This window comes from Galeopterus variegatus, unplaced genomic scaffold (assembly GCF_000696425.1).
Source record: "Galeopterus variegatus unplaced genomic scaffold, G_variegatus-3.0.2 Scaffold59, whole genome shotgun sequence".
Classification (NCBI taxonomy): domain Eukaryota; kingdom Metazoa; phylum Chordata; class Mammalia; order Dermoptera; family Cynocephalidae; genus Galeopterus; species Galeopterus variegatus.
In genome coordinates, this window is record NW_007726170.1 from 174,498 (window position 1) to 193,213 (window position 18,716).

Sequence of the window (18,716 nt, forward strand, 5' to 3'; positions counted from 1 at the left end):
GTAATCCTTTGTGGCTCCATCACCCAGGAGAAGCGGGGTGACAAATCCGTGGGGGGCAAAGCAACAGTGCAGTCTTTTTTTTGGAAAATCTTTTCTTTGGAGATCTGAAACCTCCAAATGTTGAATAAAGAGCAGTCCACAGCGTCTGAAAGAGGGATTTGGGAGAGGCAGCTGGAGTATGACTGTGATCATCCTTCCATAGCAGTTGTGGTCTTTGGGAAAGTTTTCTGGTGGGAGGCAGAAATCTGCCTTTCCGAAATTTCCACCCTGCAGGTCCAGCCTGCTGGCTCCAACAACCATCTGAAAACAGAGATTTGCTATTGGTTCATTGAATATCACTTTCTGGGGCTCAGAGGTATCCAGTTCCTTCTATGCCTGCCCCCCTCCTTCAACTCTTCATTTTTTCAATGTCCCAAGAACAGAACTCAGTGCTCCCAGCCAGGGCTGACTATCCTGGGGTACATGAAAATATTGCTTCATGAAATCCAGACCCAATATATCCTCTGAGTATGTCCTTTCCCTGCTTTTAATTCTTCCTTGGCTCCTTCCAGTCCACAGGATGTATAAAAATTCTTTCCCTATAAGGCACTGTGTGACCTGACTCAGCCTCTTCTTTCAGTTCTTCAGTTCTGCTCTGCCCTCTTTCCACTAGACTTTCACACTTGCTATTCCTCTTACTGAACTGTCTCCCCTCAGTGTCCTGCCTAAACCCACCACCATCCCCTTCTTCTGGCCAACATCTCAGCCTTAGGTGTCAGTTCAGATATCCCTTCTTCTGTGAAACCTTTCTTGATTCCTCTGGACTCACCAAGCACCCTGGGCTCCCCCCTGCCCCAACCCCTGCCATAGACATTTGATTTCCTGTCTTCCAGTCCCAGCTATTGTATCCTCAATGCCTAGCACAAGCCTGGATGATGTTACCCTCTCATAAAAGAGGATATCTATAAAAGTATCATGTGGCAGCCAGCTTCCAAGATGGCCCTCTGCTGTTCATGCCCTATGTAGTCCCCTCCCATATTGAAGAAGGCTATCTTGTATAACCAATAAGATATTGGAGAAATGATGGTATGTGACTTTCAAGGCTTAGTCATAAGACATTTTGACTTCTGCCTTGCTCTGTCATAGATCATTTGTGGTCATAGATCCAGCCACCATGTTGCGAGGACACACAGCAGCCCTCTGGAGAAGTCCATACGGTGAGGAGCTGAGGCCTGTTGCTGACAGACAGCACTAACTTTCAAGACACATGAATTAACCACCTTGCAAATGGATCTTCCAGTCCAGTCAAGCATACAAAAGACTGCAGCCTGACTGACATCTGACTGCAACCTCCTGAGACCGAGTCAGAACTACTCTGTTTGCAAATTCCTGACCCAAAGCATCTGTGTGATATAATAAATATTGGGGGATAATTAATTATACTGCAATAGATAATTAACACATGTCTAAAATATCCTTTTTTTCCATGATAATTTTTTTTTGCAGCTGGCTGTTATGGGGATCTGAACCCTTCACTTGGTGTTATAACACTGCGCTCTAACCAAATGAGCTAACCAGCCAGCCCCGCCATGATAAAATTTTAAAAAGTTTCTGTAGAATAGTTCAATTCTTCTTCTTTTTGAACACCCTGCATTTGTTTCTCAGTGGCCATATCACGCTTTATGGGAGGCACTGAGATATCAGTAGTCAGCAGCCGGAACACCTGATGGCCCCCACCAAGTGACTCCAAACTAGCCAGTTGGCTGTGCCATTCCCAGGACTCCCCCCTTCCCAAGCAACTGGGGGTGGGGTGGAGTCAGGTTTCAGATCTGTTGGGGTCCTCACCCACCCGCAAGAGAAATCAGAGGGGAGGCCAAGTCCACGGCACCTGTTCATATGACATACTTTATTTCAAATCTACAACCATTAAAAACGCTTTGTAAGTTTACACTGTACAGTTATTCTCATGTCTGAAATAAGACACAGGCAGGGAGAGCCGGTGGATTGGACCGCAGTCGTCCTAGCACCCAATCCATCCTGGGAAGGAGCCTTTTGAAGACAGAGTGGGAAGGAGAGAACAGTGGACAAGAGAGGCAGACAGTTGGCCCAAGGATGCCCTTGGTCCCTTCCCTCCCAAGGGCCTTTCCCTGGGGGTTCCCCAGGGCCCACGGCTGCAGGACCCTCACCAGGAAACCAGGCTGAGCAGGAAGGGGACTTCACAGTTTTGGTGGGGGCTGGGGAGGGGGGCCAGGATGAGTAAAGGACAGCTTCTGGCTCTCTTCCCCAGTTGCTGGGGGTTGGAGCTGTTTTTTGGCACCGTCTACAAGGTGTCCCTGGGGTTGGGAGGGGGAGGGGGAGAAGGAGGAGGTGGGGATTTAAAATTCTTTCCGTGTGGAGTTAGGTTTCTTTCCATTTGAAGAGAGGCCATCTGGACTGTGGTGAGGTTCCCAAGGGATAAATGAACAGGGTCTTTGCCTCCTGTCCCCCCAGGACTCCTACCCCCTGCCTGCCTGGCACCACTCACCCAGCCTTTTCTAAGAACTAGATAAGTGGGAGAGGTGAGCAGGGCTGGAACCAAGCAGGATGGATGGGACAGACAAATGGAAGACGAAAACCCATAGGCTGGTTTTCTTGGAGGGGTCTCAATCTCAGGAATCCAGATGAGGTCGGTGTTTTCCACCTGTTCTTGGCCACAGCCAGCCCCAGACCCTCCTCAGGCTGCACTGTTAGCCTCAATCAGCAACTGGCAAACACTTGTGCATATCAGAATCATCTGGAAGGCTCATTAAAGCTTGTTGGGCCCCACTCCACGAGTTCTAATTAGGTGGGTCTTGGGTGTGGCCAATAATTTGCACTTCTATCATGTTCCCAGGTGATGCTCCTGCTGCTGGAACACAATGTGAGAACCACTGGCCTGGAACGGTGCACCCCAGTCACCTCATCCCCAGCAGCCTGGTGCCCGTAGGCTGGGCCACGGCTGACAAGGTACCATAATACCTGGGAAGCTGCCAGGAATGGTCTTGTGGTGAGGCCCCCTGTGCAGAGAAGTAAACTAAGGCACAGAGATCAGTGGCAGAGCCGAGACAGGGACCAGGATACTAGGAAGACCCAGTGGAGTAAGGATGGGGCTGCAGGACTCTGAAACATAAGGGGTGCTCTGGGGTCCCTAGGATTATCCTCGTACCCATCAGAGGACTGTAAGTCTAGGAAGGCCAGAAAAGGTAAGAGATCTGCCCAGACTTGGGCCAGGTCTCCAGGCTGCCAGCTGAGGTCCCTCTTCATGGGATTAGTCCAAGTGGCTTCAGAATGGAGTGTGACAAAGTAGGCATGCCCTGACAGTCTTAGACCTTCAAGGGTGTTTTGAGGAAACCAAAGCTCCTTTCCTTGGGGCATGGTGTTCAGAGAGTTGGTGAAGGGCAGGAAGGAAGGCAGCAGGACAGATGGGATAGACAGATGGAAGAGAAGGGTTCAAGGAGGGTAAGGCAGGGGTGGGCAGGGCAGACCGTGGGGAGGAGCCCTGAGCAGGGACTCAGGCTCAGCATCATGTCCTCAGTCTCCTTTGGATCTTGGGTCTGTGGATTTTGCAAACTGCAATGCTGTTGGGTTGAGAGGGGTAAGGGGCAGAGCCAGGATGAGCTGTTCTGGAGGTGGTGAGGCCCAGGGAGAACAGAGGGGATAGTTGGATATCAAATTGACAGACAGATGGATGGGTGACCAGAGAGAGGAGAGAACCCAAGTCAGGCTGCACCTGCTATGCAAGCAAAGCCATCCAGAACCAGGCAAGGCAGAGGAGGCCAGAGGGGGATCCAAGTCCACCCCCCCTCTGCCACACACACATCTGGTGGGAAGTGCTGGGTTTGCTGCTGGGAGGCTGTGGACAGAAAAGACAGTGTGACTCAAGATGGGGGATGTCTTTCCAGACTGGGGGGTTGCTGGGGTGGAGCGAGCCAAATGAGAAGGGCTGACAGGGAAGGGGCCCCCTTTTGGTGTGAGAAAACACCAAATAAAAGCAGAACCCAGGATACCACCAGATCTGAGAGCAAATATCGGAGTTGGGAGACCACAGGCAGAGGCACTTTCCTGACAGGGCGGGAATGTGATTTTGTGGGGCAGGAAGGGGGCTGCTGAGGTTACAGGAAAAACCACGGGAGGCAGCAGGGCTGGCGAGGACACCATGGGAGGATTGAGGGCTGGATGCTACAGTAAGCCCAGGGCCCAGCCCCCTCCATCTGCTGGTGGGATCCGGACAAGGAGGAGAAGGGAGGAGGAGGTAAAGCTTTGGATGAAGAGGATAAAAGAGAGGGTGGGTGGCAGGTAGGCAGCAAACAGACTGAGCCCAGACAGGAAGAGGCCCAACCACACCAGGGTCACAGAAAGGCAGGAAAATGTCTCCTTCACCACTAGTGTTGCAGAACCTGCGGGGTCAGGAAATCCGTGTTCTGCTCTTGGCTCTGCCTCTGGCTTGCTGGGTGACCTTGGGTGAATCAATCCCTTCTCTGGGCCTGATTCCTCATCTTAAAAAACGAGGGGGTGGGACACAAAAGGATAAATATTGTATGATTCCACTTACTGTATGATTCTACATGAAGTACCTAGAATAGGCCAATCCACAGAGAAAGTAGAATAGAGGTTACCAGGGGCTACGGGGAGGGGGGTGGAAAGTTATTGTGTAATGGGTGCAGAGTTTCAGTTTGGGATGATGAAAAAGTTCTGGAAATGGATGGTAATGATGGTTATACAACATTGTGAATATACTTAAGCCACTTAAAAATGATTAAAATGGTAAATTTTATGTTACATATATTTTGCCACAGTTAAAAAAAAAAAGTGAGGGGATTGGTGCAGATTATCTTGTGGTCTCCTTTCTAGTCATAAAGACTGATGAGGGAGGGGTCATCCCCCCCACTTCCAGGGCCTGGACACTGAGAGGCTAGCCTGGGGACAGCGAGTATGATCAGACCACTTCACATTTGTGTAGAACCTTATGCTTTTCCAAGTAGACTCCCAGGCACAGTATTGTATTTGGTCCTCACCACAGCCATGTGAGGTAAAAGGATATCCCCACTTTATAGCTGGGGAAACTGAGGCATGGAGAGACCAGCCACATGATCTGGCCAAGGTCACTGAAGTTGGTGGAAGTTTATTATGTTTTAAAACTAGTCACCTGGAAAACATCCTTGCATATTAGGTTCATCTGTTGAAACACCAACTGGCTCAGTGGCCTCTGAAGAAAGGACACATGCTATAAATTTGTAGCAGAAGAGCTTGTCTCCTGGGGCAAACCTGCTTACTTCTAATGGTTGGATGATGAGAATTATAAAATCCTGATGTATTTCTCTTTTTACCATGGTTGCCAGGAAACTCAAGAGTAAAATTTAATTACCTGATTATGGGAATTACATCAGGAAGATTTGGAGAATAAATAATTCATCTTGCTTTTTGACTTTGTTTTTGTTGAACACCTATTCTTATTGAACACTTACAACGAAGATTGTAGATTGCCTCTGATGCTTTCTGGAAATCCTCAGGGTAATTAAGCCAAATCAGAGCTTGGATGAGGATCAGGTCCCCTAGATCCCAGTCCGGGGCTCAGTGCTCTGAGATACAGCATGGTAGTTATTGGTTAAGAGAAAGATGGCTTAATGGACTGGGCCATGAACACAAATGGTGTGACCAGTGGTGCTTAGGATCCCCCTGGAAGTTTGTTAAACATGCAGATTCCTGACCCAGAAGGCTGAGGTGGGGCCCAGGAATCTGTATTTTGAGCATGCCTTCAGAGGATTCTGACACAAGGGGTCCCCAGACCATCCTCTGGAACACACAGGACCAGCGATTTGCAGTGGAGTTGTTACACATCTGGGTTGGGCAGTGACCAATTCTGGGGGTCCTGTGCCCACACAAAGGTCGCAGAGGGGCAGTGAGTTTGCAAAGCAAGCAGGACAGAGTTAGGCTGAGGGACCCAGTGGACCCAAGTTCTTATCTTAACTTGATGACTTCCCAGTTGGGTGCTCTGGGATGAGAGCTGGACCTCAGTTTCCTCATCTGCAAAATGGGAGCACTAAGCTGTGTCCTCCCAAGGCTGCCTCCCAGAGTTGTCCCTGAGAGGTCTGAAGGAGAGTTGGGATGGGAGGACAATTTCTAAATAGTAGAGTGTTCTAGACAGGACATGCAGGGGATTATTATTATTATTATTATTATTAACAAAGAGGTAGTGAAAGCTTCAGGAGCTGACGAGGCTGGAAAGGCAGCATTCTGGATGGGAAGGGAGAGGAAGAGCGAGCCTGGGTGTTGGGTGGGCTAGAGGAAAGAGGGTGGGTGATAAAACCATGAAAGGTGCAGGCATGATGGAGCCATGTTGGTGTCAGGGTGTAAGAGGGTCAAGTCTTTGGGCCCTTGACCTGGTCATCTGGGAGCAGCTGGGAGAAGAGTATCCCTGGTGAGACCAAGGGGTGAAGCCCCCTTTCGAGTTCATAGAAAGCAAGACCTCTTGAAGATCAGCCTTTGGTGGGGAAAGAAAAAGAGCGTGAGGGCTGGCAGGGAGACAGGGAATTAGATTCTGATGCCTTGTGCATGCAGGCCTCAGAGCCACTGATGCACCAAAGTGGTTTGATTTTCATTTCAAATACAGTCACCTTTGCCCCAGGGAGGATCTAATTTGGCTCTGGAAAGAGGTCAGACATAAGAAACATGAGGTTGCCCAGTTTAGGGTCAATCATGCCAACCAGTCCCCCATTTCCCCCCAACCAACTGATGCCAACCCCATGGACCTAAGCCAAGCACTCTTGGAGGGGATTGAGACCCCAGGGTTCCTTGGGACTTTGGTTGAAGAAAGAGTGGAGATGGGGAAAGAGAAAGAAGCTAGAGGAGGAAGAGAAGGAAGGGGCTGGGAGTAAAAGGTGGAGGGTGGCAGGAAGGGGAAGAAAGGGAAGAAAGAGAGCATTTCTTCTTGGGACCCCAACCTCCAGGGGAATCCCCACTGTGGGTCAGGCAGTTTTATGCTTTGGGAATGTTACCAAGACTTAAAAGGCATTTGAAGAAAAAAAACAAACTTAGAAATTACATTCCAAAAGAGAGAGTTTTTACAAACTAATCCCCCACCCCCTCAAAAAGAAAACACAGCCAGTTACCAAGTAAAATGCTAAAAATCAAACCAAATCAATATTTACACGTAACATCTTCAACCCCATCCAGCCCCACATCCCGAGGCTTCTGCAGGAACAGTGATGAGAGGCCTTGCACAGTGGCGTGCAGGAAGCAAAAACTGGGGCTCTACTGAAGACCAGCATCTGGCTGGGGGCCAGGCAGGCTGGGTGCTGAGAGAGCGAAGGTGGCAAGGACAGTCTCGGATGAGGATGATGTTAAGGCTGAGGGGTCCACAGGCCACAGGGTTCAGGTCACATGGGGATTTTCCCCCAAGGCTGGGAGCTCTGCCTCCCTGGTCCTCTGTAGCTCTGGGAGGTGGCAGAAGGCCTCTGGTGGCTTGTGGCCTGGTGTGAATCCCCTCACTTGAAGATAAGCTTGGAGGGGCCCCCTGACCTCTTGGGTGGGAACAGTGACATCCCAGAGGGGAACTGGCCCACTGGCCAGCCTGCAGTACCCAAGCAAGTCACTACGGCATAAGGAAGGGGCTGGTAGGACTGACATGACCCTGATGTTCTGCCAATAGGGAATGGAGATGACGGACTTGGGGTAACTGGTCCAGGTGAACCTGAAAGGGTGGGATTGGGAACTGCTGGGGGGAAGTGGAAGTGTACAGGCATCTCCTGAGTCCTGGCGGAAAACTAGCAAAGCTGCTGGCTTTGGGCCTTTCTGATGGGGAATTCCGCAGACAAGCCGATCCATCCCGGTGTTTCCACTCTGGATCCCCAGCCACTTACAGGAGGGCTGCACATTTGTGTGTGTGCAGGCACATGTGCAACTCAGATGGACTCATTGGCACCAAGGGGGAGGCCCTGTGAGGCCCTCCTCACCACACTGCAATCAGCTGCACTGAAATCCAACCGATGGCTCAGGGAGCTCACATGGGACACTGGGGAGGGCTGGCAGTGGAGGCGGAGCTGGGAGAAGAGAATGAGAGGGCATAAGGCTAAGGAGAGAGGCTGGTGAAAAGGCTGGCAGGCTGGTGAGAGCTGAGGCAGGCTGGCAGACACTCTCAGATGCATGTGCAAAGCTGCAGTAAACAACATTCCCAAAGTTCGGTCCTGTTTTCCTGCGAGTTCTCACTTGGGCAATGTGGAGGGATCTCCATGCTCTTGATGGAGACTTGGTAATCCATGTCTGACTCATAAAAAAAGATGTGGGGGTGGGGTGGGGGGGGGAATGAGAAGGAAAATAGAGAATGTCGGGCCAAGCCCATGGCGCACTCGGGAAAATGGAGAATGTCTGGGGAGTGGTGATGTCTGCCCAGCCCTCTACCTGTCAGTAGCATCTGTAGACTGACTGCTGGGGACTGGGAAAGTACTACGTGTGGAATAAAAAGTAGTGCTCAGAGGCCAAGCAAGCTGCAGGGCTCCAGCTGTGTTGAGGGGCCTCAAAAATGATCAGGAGAGCTTGGGCTCCAAACCCAGCTGCTGAGCTGTCTCATCCACAGTGGGGGGGACGGGACCCCCACGCCTGTCCCTGGTATAAGAAGCCCCACATTATCCCAGTGGCAAGAATACATGTTTCAACCTCCAATAAATTACCTTAGGGACTTTGGGGTAAATTAAATTATTAAAATAAAGTAAACCACCTTAAATATTTATAATAAGAAAAATTCAAATAAACAATCTAGGCAAGAAACATGTTTCCAGGCCCGTCTTCCGCTGTGTCCTGGGGCACTGGCCTCTTAGAGTTCTCCTTGGGCTGATGTGGCCAGCTGGGAGTTTCTTATTGGGAATATCTTTGCCCTCCACCAGCTGCAGGATGTAAACACAGTGGAGATGTGGCCCCTCTGGGGTGCCAGGGAAAGAGTCCCCAGAGATCAAGGCAGTGGGGATTTAGGCATTGATCTATGCACCAGATCTTGAGACTGATTCTACCTCTTTCTGTCCTCAAGGAGTCACCTGGGAAGGCTAGGGGCCCCAAGTCACTGGGCAAGGGGGGTAATGGCTGCCCATCCCTAAGCCCTATGCTTTCCCACCTCGTCTCCTAGTTCTCGCTGCATCCAGGATATGGGCAGGGAGATCCAGGGCTCCAGGATTCCATGCAGGTCCTTAGCCCTGGCTACTGCCCTATCATACCCCCTAGAATCCCAGCAATCGAGAGCAACAGGCTGGGAGCAGGAGGTGGAGGAGGGAAGAAAATGATGGTGATAATGCCCAGCCCAGCTCACCAGGAACCCCGAGTTGAAACTTAGAGCAAAGCCTGTTCTTCTGAGCAGTTTCTCCTCCTCAGGGAGAGTGTGTGGTCAGGAGAGAACATCTCTGGAAGCCCTCTTCTCCGAGGGCATGACCAGAAGTATCCCTTCTGGGCTCTTCCATGAAGTGGACATGGGTAGAACCAGACAAGGCTCTTCCTCAGGACCCAGGGATCGGCTCCTGATGCATCTCTCCATTACTTCTGAAGCCCAGTTTTGATCTTTCTCCCACTCACTGCTTTCCCCTGGCAAGGTGGAGATCACCATCCAGCGGTCAGCAGGAGATCCTGCTTTACCTTGACACGAAAGCTGTTCTGTGGCAGTGGTGTAGCTGCTGTCCCTCCAGGGCAAGGCAGTGCTGGCCTGTCTCCGCTGGTTCCCTTCTGCTATCCAGGGACGGGGCTGGTTGAAGCAGGAACTTGGCTGCTCTGTCACTCGCTGGGGGGCACTGCCCTCTCCTCCCCACACCAGCCAGACTCTGAAGGGTGCAGCCTGCACTTGGAAGGAGAGTGGCGGATGGCAGAGCGGGACGACCGGGCGAAGCAGGAGGTGAGAGACTGGGTGCTACAGTCACAAACGGCATCCTAGAGGAGGGAGGGAGGAAGTCAGGAGGAGCCGGGAGACACTGACCAGCCATGCCCGGGACCAGTTCCCAGGGCTGTGGCCCTTCTCTGGACCAATTTTTCTCCTTACTGTTTTTCTCCCAATAGAGCTGTAATGGATGTTCATTGTAACATATTCTGAACTAAACAGAGAAGAAAGTGGACATTATCCACACTCCTACACATCACAGATACATTCTCAATATGCTGCACATTCGTACAGTTGCCAAAATGACTTCATCCCCTGCTGCCTATTTTGCAATTGCAAAACATGAACACTTTTCTGTCACTAAGTTTGTCTAGATCTTCTTTTTAATGGCATTACACTATTTCATTAAATGGAAATAACTTATCCAATTCACTTTTTTTGTTGTATTGTTGGGGTTTTCTGGCAGCTGGCTGGTAAGGGGATCTGAACCCTTGACCTTGATGTTACAACACTGCACTCTAACCAGCTGAGCTAACCAGCCAGCCTCAATTCACTTTTGATGTGCATTTCGGTAGTTTCTAGTTCTTTACTATAACCAACACACAGGGATAATGGTTAAAAGTGCTGCTGTAGAACCAGATAGCTTGATTCAAATCCCCACTCTGCCACATATGAAGGTAATTCAAACGGTTCATGGAAAGATTAGTATTATCTTTTCTGTTTTGGCAGCTGGCTGGTACAGGGATCCAAATCCTTGACCCTGGGGGCCGGCCCGTGGCTCACTTGGGAGAGTGTGGTGTTGATAACATCAAGGCCACGGGTTCGGATCCCTATATAGGGATGGCCGGTTAGCTCACCTGGGAGAGCGTGGTGCTGACAACACCAAGTCAAGGGTTAAGATCCCCTTACTGGCCATCTTTCAAAAAAAACCAAAAAAATAAAAAAACAAATCCTTGACCCTGGTATTACACCATACTCTAACCAACTAAGCTAACTGGCTGGCCCCATATTATCTTTCAATTCTATTTTTCTGTGAACTTTTTGAAGTGTCCTCCTAGTAGCTGAGAGACCCTGGGCAAGTTACTTAATCTCTCTGAGCTTTGAATTGCTCCTGTCTGAGATAAGGGACATGATACCTTTCTCAAAGTTGTGAGGGTCAAATCAGATATGATATGTAAAGCATTTAGCATAGTACCTATTGAACACTCAACAAATGTGAGCAATTTTTATTAATAATGCAATATATTTCTTTATACAAGTTTCTTCTTCCACCTCTATAATATATCCATTGGCAACATTCCTAAAAGGAAAACTACTGGGTTAATGTGTAGCACACACAATTTACATAGTGAAAAATATCTGGATCAACCTTTAAAATCAACATTTAAAATCCAGCCAGCTTTATACTGATGTTTAGTGATGTGGTGCTGGTTATATGGGTGTGATGGTTAATTTTATATGTCAACGTGACTGGGCCACAGAATGCCCAGGTATTAGGTGAAGCATTATTACGGGTATTTCTGTGAGTGTGTTTTGGATGAAGTTAACATTTAAGTTGGTTGACTGAATAAAGCAGGTTATCCTCCCTAAGGTGGGCAGGCCTCATTCAATCAGTTGAAGGTTTAAATAGAACAAAAAGGCTGACCCTCCCCCAAGTAAAATAATTCCTCCTGCCTGAGAGCCTTTGGACTGGAACATTGGCTTTTTTCCTGCTTCCAGATTCAAACTGAAACACTGGCTCTATCTGGGCCATGAGGCTGCTGGCCTTTGGACTGGAACTACACCATCAGTTTTCCTGGTCCCCAGGCCTTCAGACTCACACTGGAACCATTGGCTCTCCTGGGTTTCCAACTTGCTGACTCACCCTGCAGATCTTGGGATTTGCCGACCTCCATAATCATGGGAGCCAATTCTTTATAGCAAATCTCTTTCTCTCCCTCCATTTCCCCTCTCTCTATATTCTCTTGGTTCTGTTTTCTAAAGAACCCTGACCGATTCAATGGCTGTCTTCAGTTTATGAGACTTCAGTGAACTATATTCTTACAGTTGCTCAGTATGAATATTAAACCCAAATTTTAAAGTTTTTGTTTGCTTGCTTTTTGGTGGCTGGCCAGTACAGGGATTGAACTCTGGACCTTGATGTTATCAGCACCACACAAAAGTATTTTAAAAGTTAAAAACATAGAAATAAATAGTTAAAAGATTTTTCAAAATGGAAGCCAGCTGCGTGAGAGTATAGAGAAGTAAAATGCTCACCACACATTAGCAGGGGCTGTAGAAATTAGACCAACTCTTTTGAAAGATATGTTGGCAACATTTATCAAATACCTTTAAAAATTTTATATTTTTTATCCTATAATCCCATTTCTGCAACTCAAACCTAAGGAAATAATCTGAAATGTGGAAAAATGTTTTTTTGCACCAAGATATTCACCACAACATTATTTATAATAGGGAAAAACTAGAAACTACTTAAACATATACTAATAGGGAAGTGGACCTTTTGGTAGGTCAATCACAGCCCATCCCACACACAGCCATTTTCATGTCTCTGTGCCCCCACCTGCAGTCCTCACTGAGTCCACATCAGATCACATGGAACTACTCCTGGCCACAGTTGACTGAACCAAGGGGTATACCTGACTCAGGTTGGACCAATCAGAGTTTCTTTCTTCCAGAAATGTAGAATTGGGACAGAGGGATTTGAGTCAGTCTCTCTTAGGTGCTTGATCTGGAAGATGTTATAAAACCAGAGCTGGGACAGCCCACCTGGTCCTTGTGCAAATGCAACAGAGTAGGGGGCGGTGTGAGGAAGAGGACATCAGAGAAAATGAAGCTCAGAGAGAGAAGAAAGCAACAGGGAAAAGCTGCTGAGGCCTTTAGGTCCCTGCTCCTGGGTTCCTAAGATACTCCGTCATCCTTCAGAGACATTTCTTTCCCCTTCTGCAAAGCAAACCTATATACGTCCTTTTACTAACATTCAAATAACCCCTAACTTAAAAATCGATATCAGAAGTGGGGTGTGCAGCAAAAGAGCCCTAGAGAAAATGTGAATACGTGAGGTGTGAAGTCTTGATGGGGTTGGAGAAGTGGTATGCTGGTTAATGTTTAATAACTAGTTTTCCAGGAGTGAGGGGAGGAGCCCTGATTTGTAGTGTGTGCCTATTTGCATGGTGTAAATCCTCCCACTGTGGCTGATCTCAAGGTACCAAGGTGATCTTACCAAATACAATCACCACTGTGTGGCAGGAAAGCAGTAGGCACACCCCTTCCCTGGAGGATGCTAGCAATCTCTGATGTGTGGTGGCAAAGCAGCTAGTTAAGCCGTATGCACTAGTCTGTTGGTATTCAGATCATGTGACTATTGGGTCTGTGTTGTTCCAGGTCTGGGACCTTCCAACCCCATCCCAGACCAGCCTAAGACATTATTGAGACACACAACAGTATTCCCCTTAAAAACCGAAAAGACCATGAACCTTATAAGCTAACCCCATCTCCCAAGGAAAAGGGCAGACTGCACCCACCTACCTACCTCATTGGAAAGGACAGTGGCTCCATCTGCATCCCTGGGGACACCATCTTTCCCCATCTGGGGGAGCATGGTGGGTCTGGCCTCGTCACTGCAGCCTGACTTGGCTGCCTTCTTGTTCAGGATCCTGGCCATACCCTCTGGCTGATGGTAGCTGGCTGGGGAGAGGGGCTCTGGCTTCTTGGTGCCCTCCTCCCCTGCCACCGAGGTAGGGCTTGGTGCCCGGCCACACACATTACGGAAGAACTCTTGCACAATGCCGTACTTGGGGGGCTCAGGCTTGGCCCGGGCCTCGGACATGCCCAGTTTCCAGACAGATTCGGTGCTCCCTGAGTGCTCCACCACACTGAAGAGGCTGGAGAGCCCATCGTTGATGTTCCTCAGTACAGGGCTGTCCCGCGTGGTGGTGGAGCGGGCCCAGGCCGAGCCGTTCTGCTTGCCCTGGTGCAGGTTCCACAGGCTGCGGTCCTTGGTGCTGTCCAGCTTGGACACAGACCGCCTCTGGAGCTTTGGCGAGCCATACTTGGGCGAGCAGCAGGGCCGCTCGATGCGCGAGTGGACTTTGTCCAGGGAGGAGGAGATCTGCTTGCTGCGCATGGACACAAGCGAGGAGCTGCGGGGTGACCAGCTCTTGCCGTGGAGGCTGCTACGGGGTGGGTCGGTTTGCAGGCCCACGCTGACCGTGCGGATGGTCTGTGTGCCCACGCTGGCCAGGCCCACTGTCTGGCTGGACGTGCTCTTCACCTTCCTCTCCAGTGAGCCCGAACGCATGGCCTGGCGCACGCAGTTGGTGATCTCCTTCATGTCATCGCTCATGTTACCCGACATCTCAAAGTCACGCAGGGCCGCTGGGAAGCCAGGCCCAGCCACCGAGGGGCTGCCCCCTGAGCCTCCATCCAGGCGCTGCCGTGAAAAGTTGCAGAGCCAGCGGCCATAGGAGCTCTCGGCCAGCCCGTCAGCCTCGGCCGACTCTTTGGGCTTGGCTGTGGTAAAGAGGAAGCCGGGCTCAATGATGATCTTGCCCTCCTTATCATGGACCACAGGGACGCCCAGGCGCCGGGCCACCGGGGGGCTGTAGTAGACGCGGATGCCCGTCTTGTCGGGAGCTGTGTAGCTGCGCTGCATCTGCCTACCCGCGGGGTCCTGGCAGGCCAGGGCACCCAGGTGGTTGCAGTCCCTTGGCGAGAGCCCGGGCTGTTCCTTGGCATCTTTCTCTGGATCCACCGGCTCAGTACTCACAAAGGCAAAGGCAGGATTGGTGGGCAGCTTCTTGCCCCGGGCATCTCCGCCAGCAAGGTAAGGGGAACAGTCAAGCAAACTTTCAAACTCAGACATTGAGGAAACAGATTTGGTCCTGGGAGAGCAGAGGACAAAAAGTGGCATTAGTGGAAGATAATGTGCACTGGGCACACACTCTGGTCTACTTCCCTGGTCTCTGCACTGCAAGAGGGCAGGGCTAGGACTGTCCTGCTCACCTGTTGTAGGAGATGCTGTTGGTGCCCGCCCCCATCCTCTCGCACTCACACCTACACACCCAAAACTGCCTACTCTGCGCACCTGCCATTCTCTAGCACAGGGCTTTTTTTCTGGTTGTGGGATCGTAGCTGGCCTCCACAGAAAGGAAGCTAGAAATAGCACAGTTAATGCCCCTGAAAGCAGCCCTCAACAAACCTTGGGTGGGAGTGGGTGAATAAGTATCTGGCCTCCTTGTCCCTTGGGTGGGCTAACTCTGAGTTGCATGTTCTACTCTGGCTCCCTCTTCAGCAGGACTGAGTTCCAGTTGCCCATGGGCTTACCTGGTTGAAGCTCCTTTTATTGGCTGCTTTCCCTTCCCTGTCTCACTTCCAGGTGTTTCCTGGAATCCTCTCCCAAATAAGCCATTTACACTTACATCCTTGTCTCAGGGCTTGCTTCTGGGAGAACCCAAACTAAGAGGATGGATGCCATTAAATCCCTCGCACGGCCCTGGTGCCTGTGTTGCCTGAATGACTGAAAGTGCCAGGCATATAGAAGTGTCATATGTCAGACCACTGCCATAACTCTAGGAGGCAGCTCTATTATTTCCCACTAGACAGAGATGGAAGTACCGCCCAAGGTCACAGAGCTAGAAATGGCAGGGCTGGAATTCAAAGCAGGCCCTGACTCCACAGCCCACCCTCCTACCCCAGGGCCTGCCTTGCTTCTGGGCTACTCTGCATGGACACTGTAGGGTTTTTCCCCTCAGTCCTTTTGTGGGTTTCCTAACAGTAGAGACATGGTCCTTATTGTCTTGGAGGTCCCCCTGGCCACAGTGCAGGGTTGGGCCCAAAGAATGGTGTTCAATTATCCCAGGAAAGGATGTCTATCTTGATTCTCCTAACTCCAGAGACAGGAAAAAGGAATCCCAAAGGAGTAAACAGTTTCTTTCCCAGCAAGACTACGTGGGGCCTTAGTTTTCCATGCCCAGAATCAAACAAACAACAAATTGCAGACTGGAATTCCCACTGCCCCAAGATTTCCAGCTCCTGAGTGCCCTGGGTTCCACAGAAGCTATATCCCGACACTCTCCCAACTCTGGTGAGGTACAGTGGTGAGCACATGGGGGCAGGGGAGACGAGAGGAAAAGGGGCGTGACGGGGCTGCAGGGGGGACCAGGGGGAGGGGCTGCAGTAGGGGGTGGAGCTGCAGGGCTGAGTAGGGGTGGGACTTCAGGGGGCGGGTCTGCCAGCACCTCTTTAAGCCTGTTGCCCCAAGTTCAGCTTCGGAAACAGCCTCCTTATCATGGATCTTCTCACTGCGTGTCTGTGAAGGAAGAGAGACAGGAAGGGTCAGCTCAGGCCACCACAGCACTGAGGGAAGGTGATGCGAGGCCAGTGTGGGAGCTGAGCCTGGGTCTCCACCCCTGAGTCTTCTCATCGGGAGGGCAGGAATGCCAACAGCAACTATCTAACTGTCCACAGGCCAGTTTCTGGCTGCACTGCATCTAACTCCCCTACCATAGGTATGTGATCCAGGCAGGGCCAATCAGAAAACCAAGAGTGACCCCAAGGAAAGAGAGACCATTTAGAACTTATTCCAAATGTGGTGGCAGCAACAAAGCACGGAGTGGCCCACTGTGCAATTGGTGGTGGCAGCAGTGACCTGGCAGCTACTGCTCTGGGCTTGTCCCACCCCGGTTCCAGAGGTACAGCGCCCCCAGACCTGCACTAGTTTTCCGAACTGCATTACCAGCTCTCTTGACTCCCAATAAAATCCTCTCCTGCCTCATTCCCCAGAAGTGGTGTGTGTCCTCCTGACTGACACACCTCTTCCTCAGTCCATCATGAAGAAGCAGGGCCATGCAAAGGGCCTATACGTTCACCATGTGATGTTCACTGTCAGCATGTTACTATGTGAACAATGCACCTGAGGCCTACGTGTAAACTTCACCAACTTGACCTTATTGATTTCCATACCCAGGGCTGGGTAAGGCAGAAAATGTGATTCTTGTTTACCAATGAGGCAACCGCGGTTTGGGAAAGGAGAGGGATTTACCCAAGATCACTAGGCTAGTTAGAAGCCCTGCCTTTCATAGAGACACAACTGAAACCAAGAGAGGCCAAGGGTTTCTCCCAGGCGTGCAGGATAGCATTGGCACAGGACCCTCCCCAAGTCCCAAGCCATGGGCAGGAACCATGGGGTAGAGATTAAGGAGCCACAGGTGGGAGGGTGTGACCTGTGGGATGGGGTTAACATCCTTCTGTTATGTCCCCCACAAACATGGAACTTTCTGGTGTAGCCATTGAGCCAAGAGAACACAGGCAGCAGCTCCCCCACTCACCTCTTTCCAGCTGTTGTCCTGCTTCTCCAGGTCCGAGTGCTTCAGGACCCACGGGTCGGCAGCTTTCTGCAGCTTGGCAAGGGTAAAGAGGGAGGGTCAGTGGTGGGCAAAGCTGGTAAACAGGTCCCTCCTCTGTGCAGGGCTGCAGCCCAAAGGACCCACATCATGGACTAAGATCCATATTCTCAGTGGGTAGCAGCTCTGAGCCACCCACAACGTGGATTTGGAAAATGATAATAAAAGCAGCTACTCGCAGGCATCCTTCTAGATGTCCTTATATCTAATATAGTGACAGTTGTAATTACTAGGTTAATTCATGCTACAGTGCATGCAACAGCTAGATCAGCTCAGCAGCAGCTACTTCACATCATGGTCAAACGCAAGACCCAGGGACCCCTGCCGCTCCATCTTGGTCGTCTTTGCTAATGGATTCCAGCAACCTTTCCCACTGAACTTTGGGGTGGCCTCTGGTGCCCTTCCGTCTTGGAGCTCCATCATGTCCAGGTGGCATGTGATGGAACCCATTTGCTATACACACATTACTTAATTTAACCATCACAGCAGCCATATGAAGTAGGTGTTACTATGGTTATTTCCTTTCACAGACGGCAGGATTAAGACCGAGAGAAGGGAAGTTCTGGTCAAGATGGCAGAACAGACGGTCCCCAGCGTCACTCTCTCCCACAAATTAACCAATTTACAACTATAAAAATGTAACATCAGCCAAGCTGGGGCCGCTGGAGCTCAGGGAAAGAGGAGGAGAGACCTACGGAGTTCATGAAGGCGGGAGAAACCACAATGAGAGAAAGAAAAAACTGCTCGGAGTGTTTCAGGCCGCGGCTGCTTTAAGGCTCAAGCTGATGAGCGCATGAAGCAGGAGCAGGCAGAAGCCGCAGCTGTGCCCTTCAGATGGAGTTACTTGGAGGCGGCAGGGGAGAAGAGGGCCTTGGTGGCCCCCAGGCCAGCAAGACCACTAATAGGGTTCCCGTGAACCTGCGCAGGAGCGACCAAAACAGCTGAAAAAGGGGAACCATTCAGAGACCGGTGAGTCATCGCAATGGACTGGCACAGGGCCCGGCCCATAGGAAGTGTTTGGAGCATGGGTGGTGGGGGACACGGGCCTACCGGGAGAACACGGGGACACAGCAAAGACAGCCGACCCACCCCCTAATCAGCACAGGACCTCTAAGAGGAGACTGGTTAGGAATATAGAATTGCATGGGGTGCAGTTTGCTGATAACACTCAGGCCCAGATCAGAGTTTCTACGCAACCCAGATCCACCGGGTCTTTGGAGAGCTGGAAGTACCTATGAGATCAACCATTAAACCCTGAGCTGCACAAAAAGCCTTCCCTAGGGAAACAGCAGTAAAGCAGCAATTTAGCTCAACCACACAGCTCAAGTACTGGTTCCCACAGGAAGTTACCCCGTTTTAGAAGTAAGCAAAGGACAACAAGTTAGTTCAGGCCCAGGCACACCACCAGCGCCTCAGGGCCGCTTGGGGACCCCAGATATAGAGCCAGGGACCAGACACTCCCCACA

General features: G+C 50.6%; 1 protein-coding gene across 2 annotated transcripts in view; it reads right to left on the bottom strand.

Moving 5' to 3' along the window:
- Window positions 1–1,865: 1,865 nt before the first annotated feature.
- The window catches only part of SOGA1 (suppressor of glucose, autophagy associated 1), a 71,620-nt gene continuing 54,769 nt past the window's right edge, over window positions 1,866–18,716 (bottom strand). The window contains exons 12-15 of one of the 2 annotated variants that reach the window (XM_008575334.1): window positions 17,176–17,247; window positions 16,087–16,157; window positions 14,510–14,730; window positions 1,866–2,257 (exon numbers count right to left, since the gene is read on the bottom strand). In XM_008575334.1, coding sequence (XP_008573556.1) covers window positions 2,196–2,257; window positions 14,510–14,730; window positions 16,087–16,157; window positions 17,176–17,247 — 426 coding nt within the window. In that variant the 3' untranslated portion in view covers window positions 1,866–2,195. Of the gene's footprint in view, window positions 2,258–6,286; window positions 9,901–13,379; window positions 14,731–16,086; window positions 16,158–17,175; window positions 17,248–18,716 lie in introns of those variants that run through there. The other variant, XM_008575325.1, reaches the window with a different exon arrangement.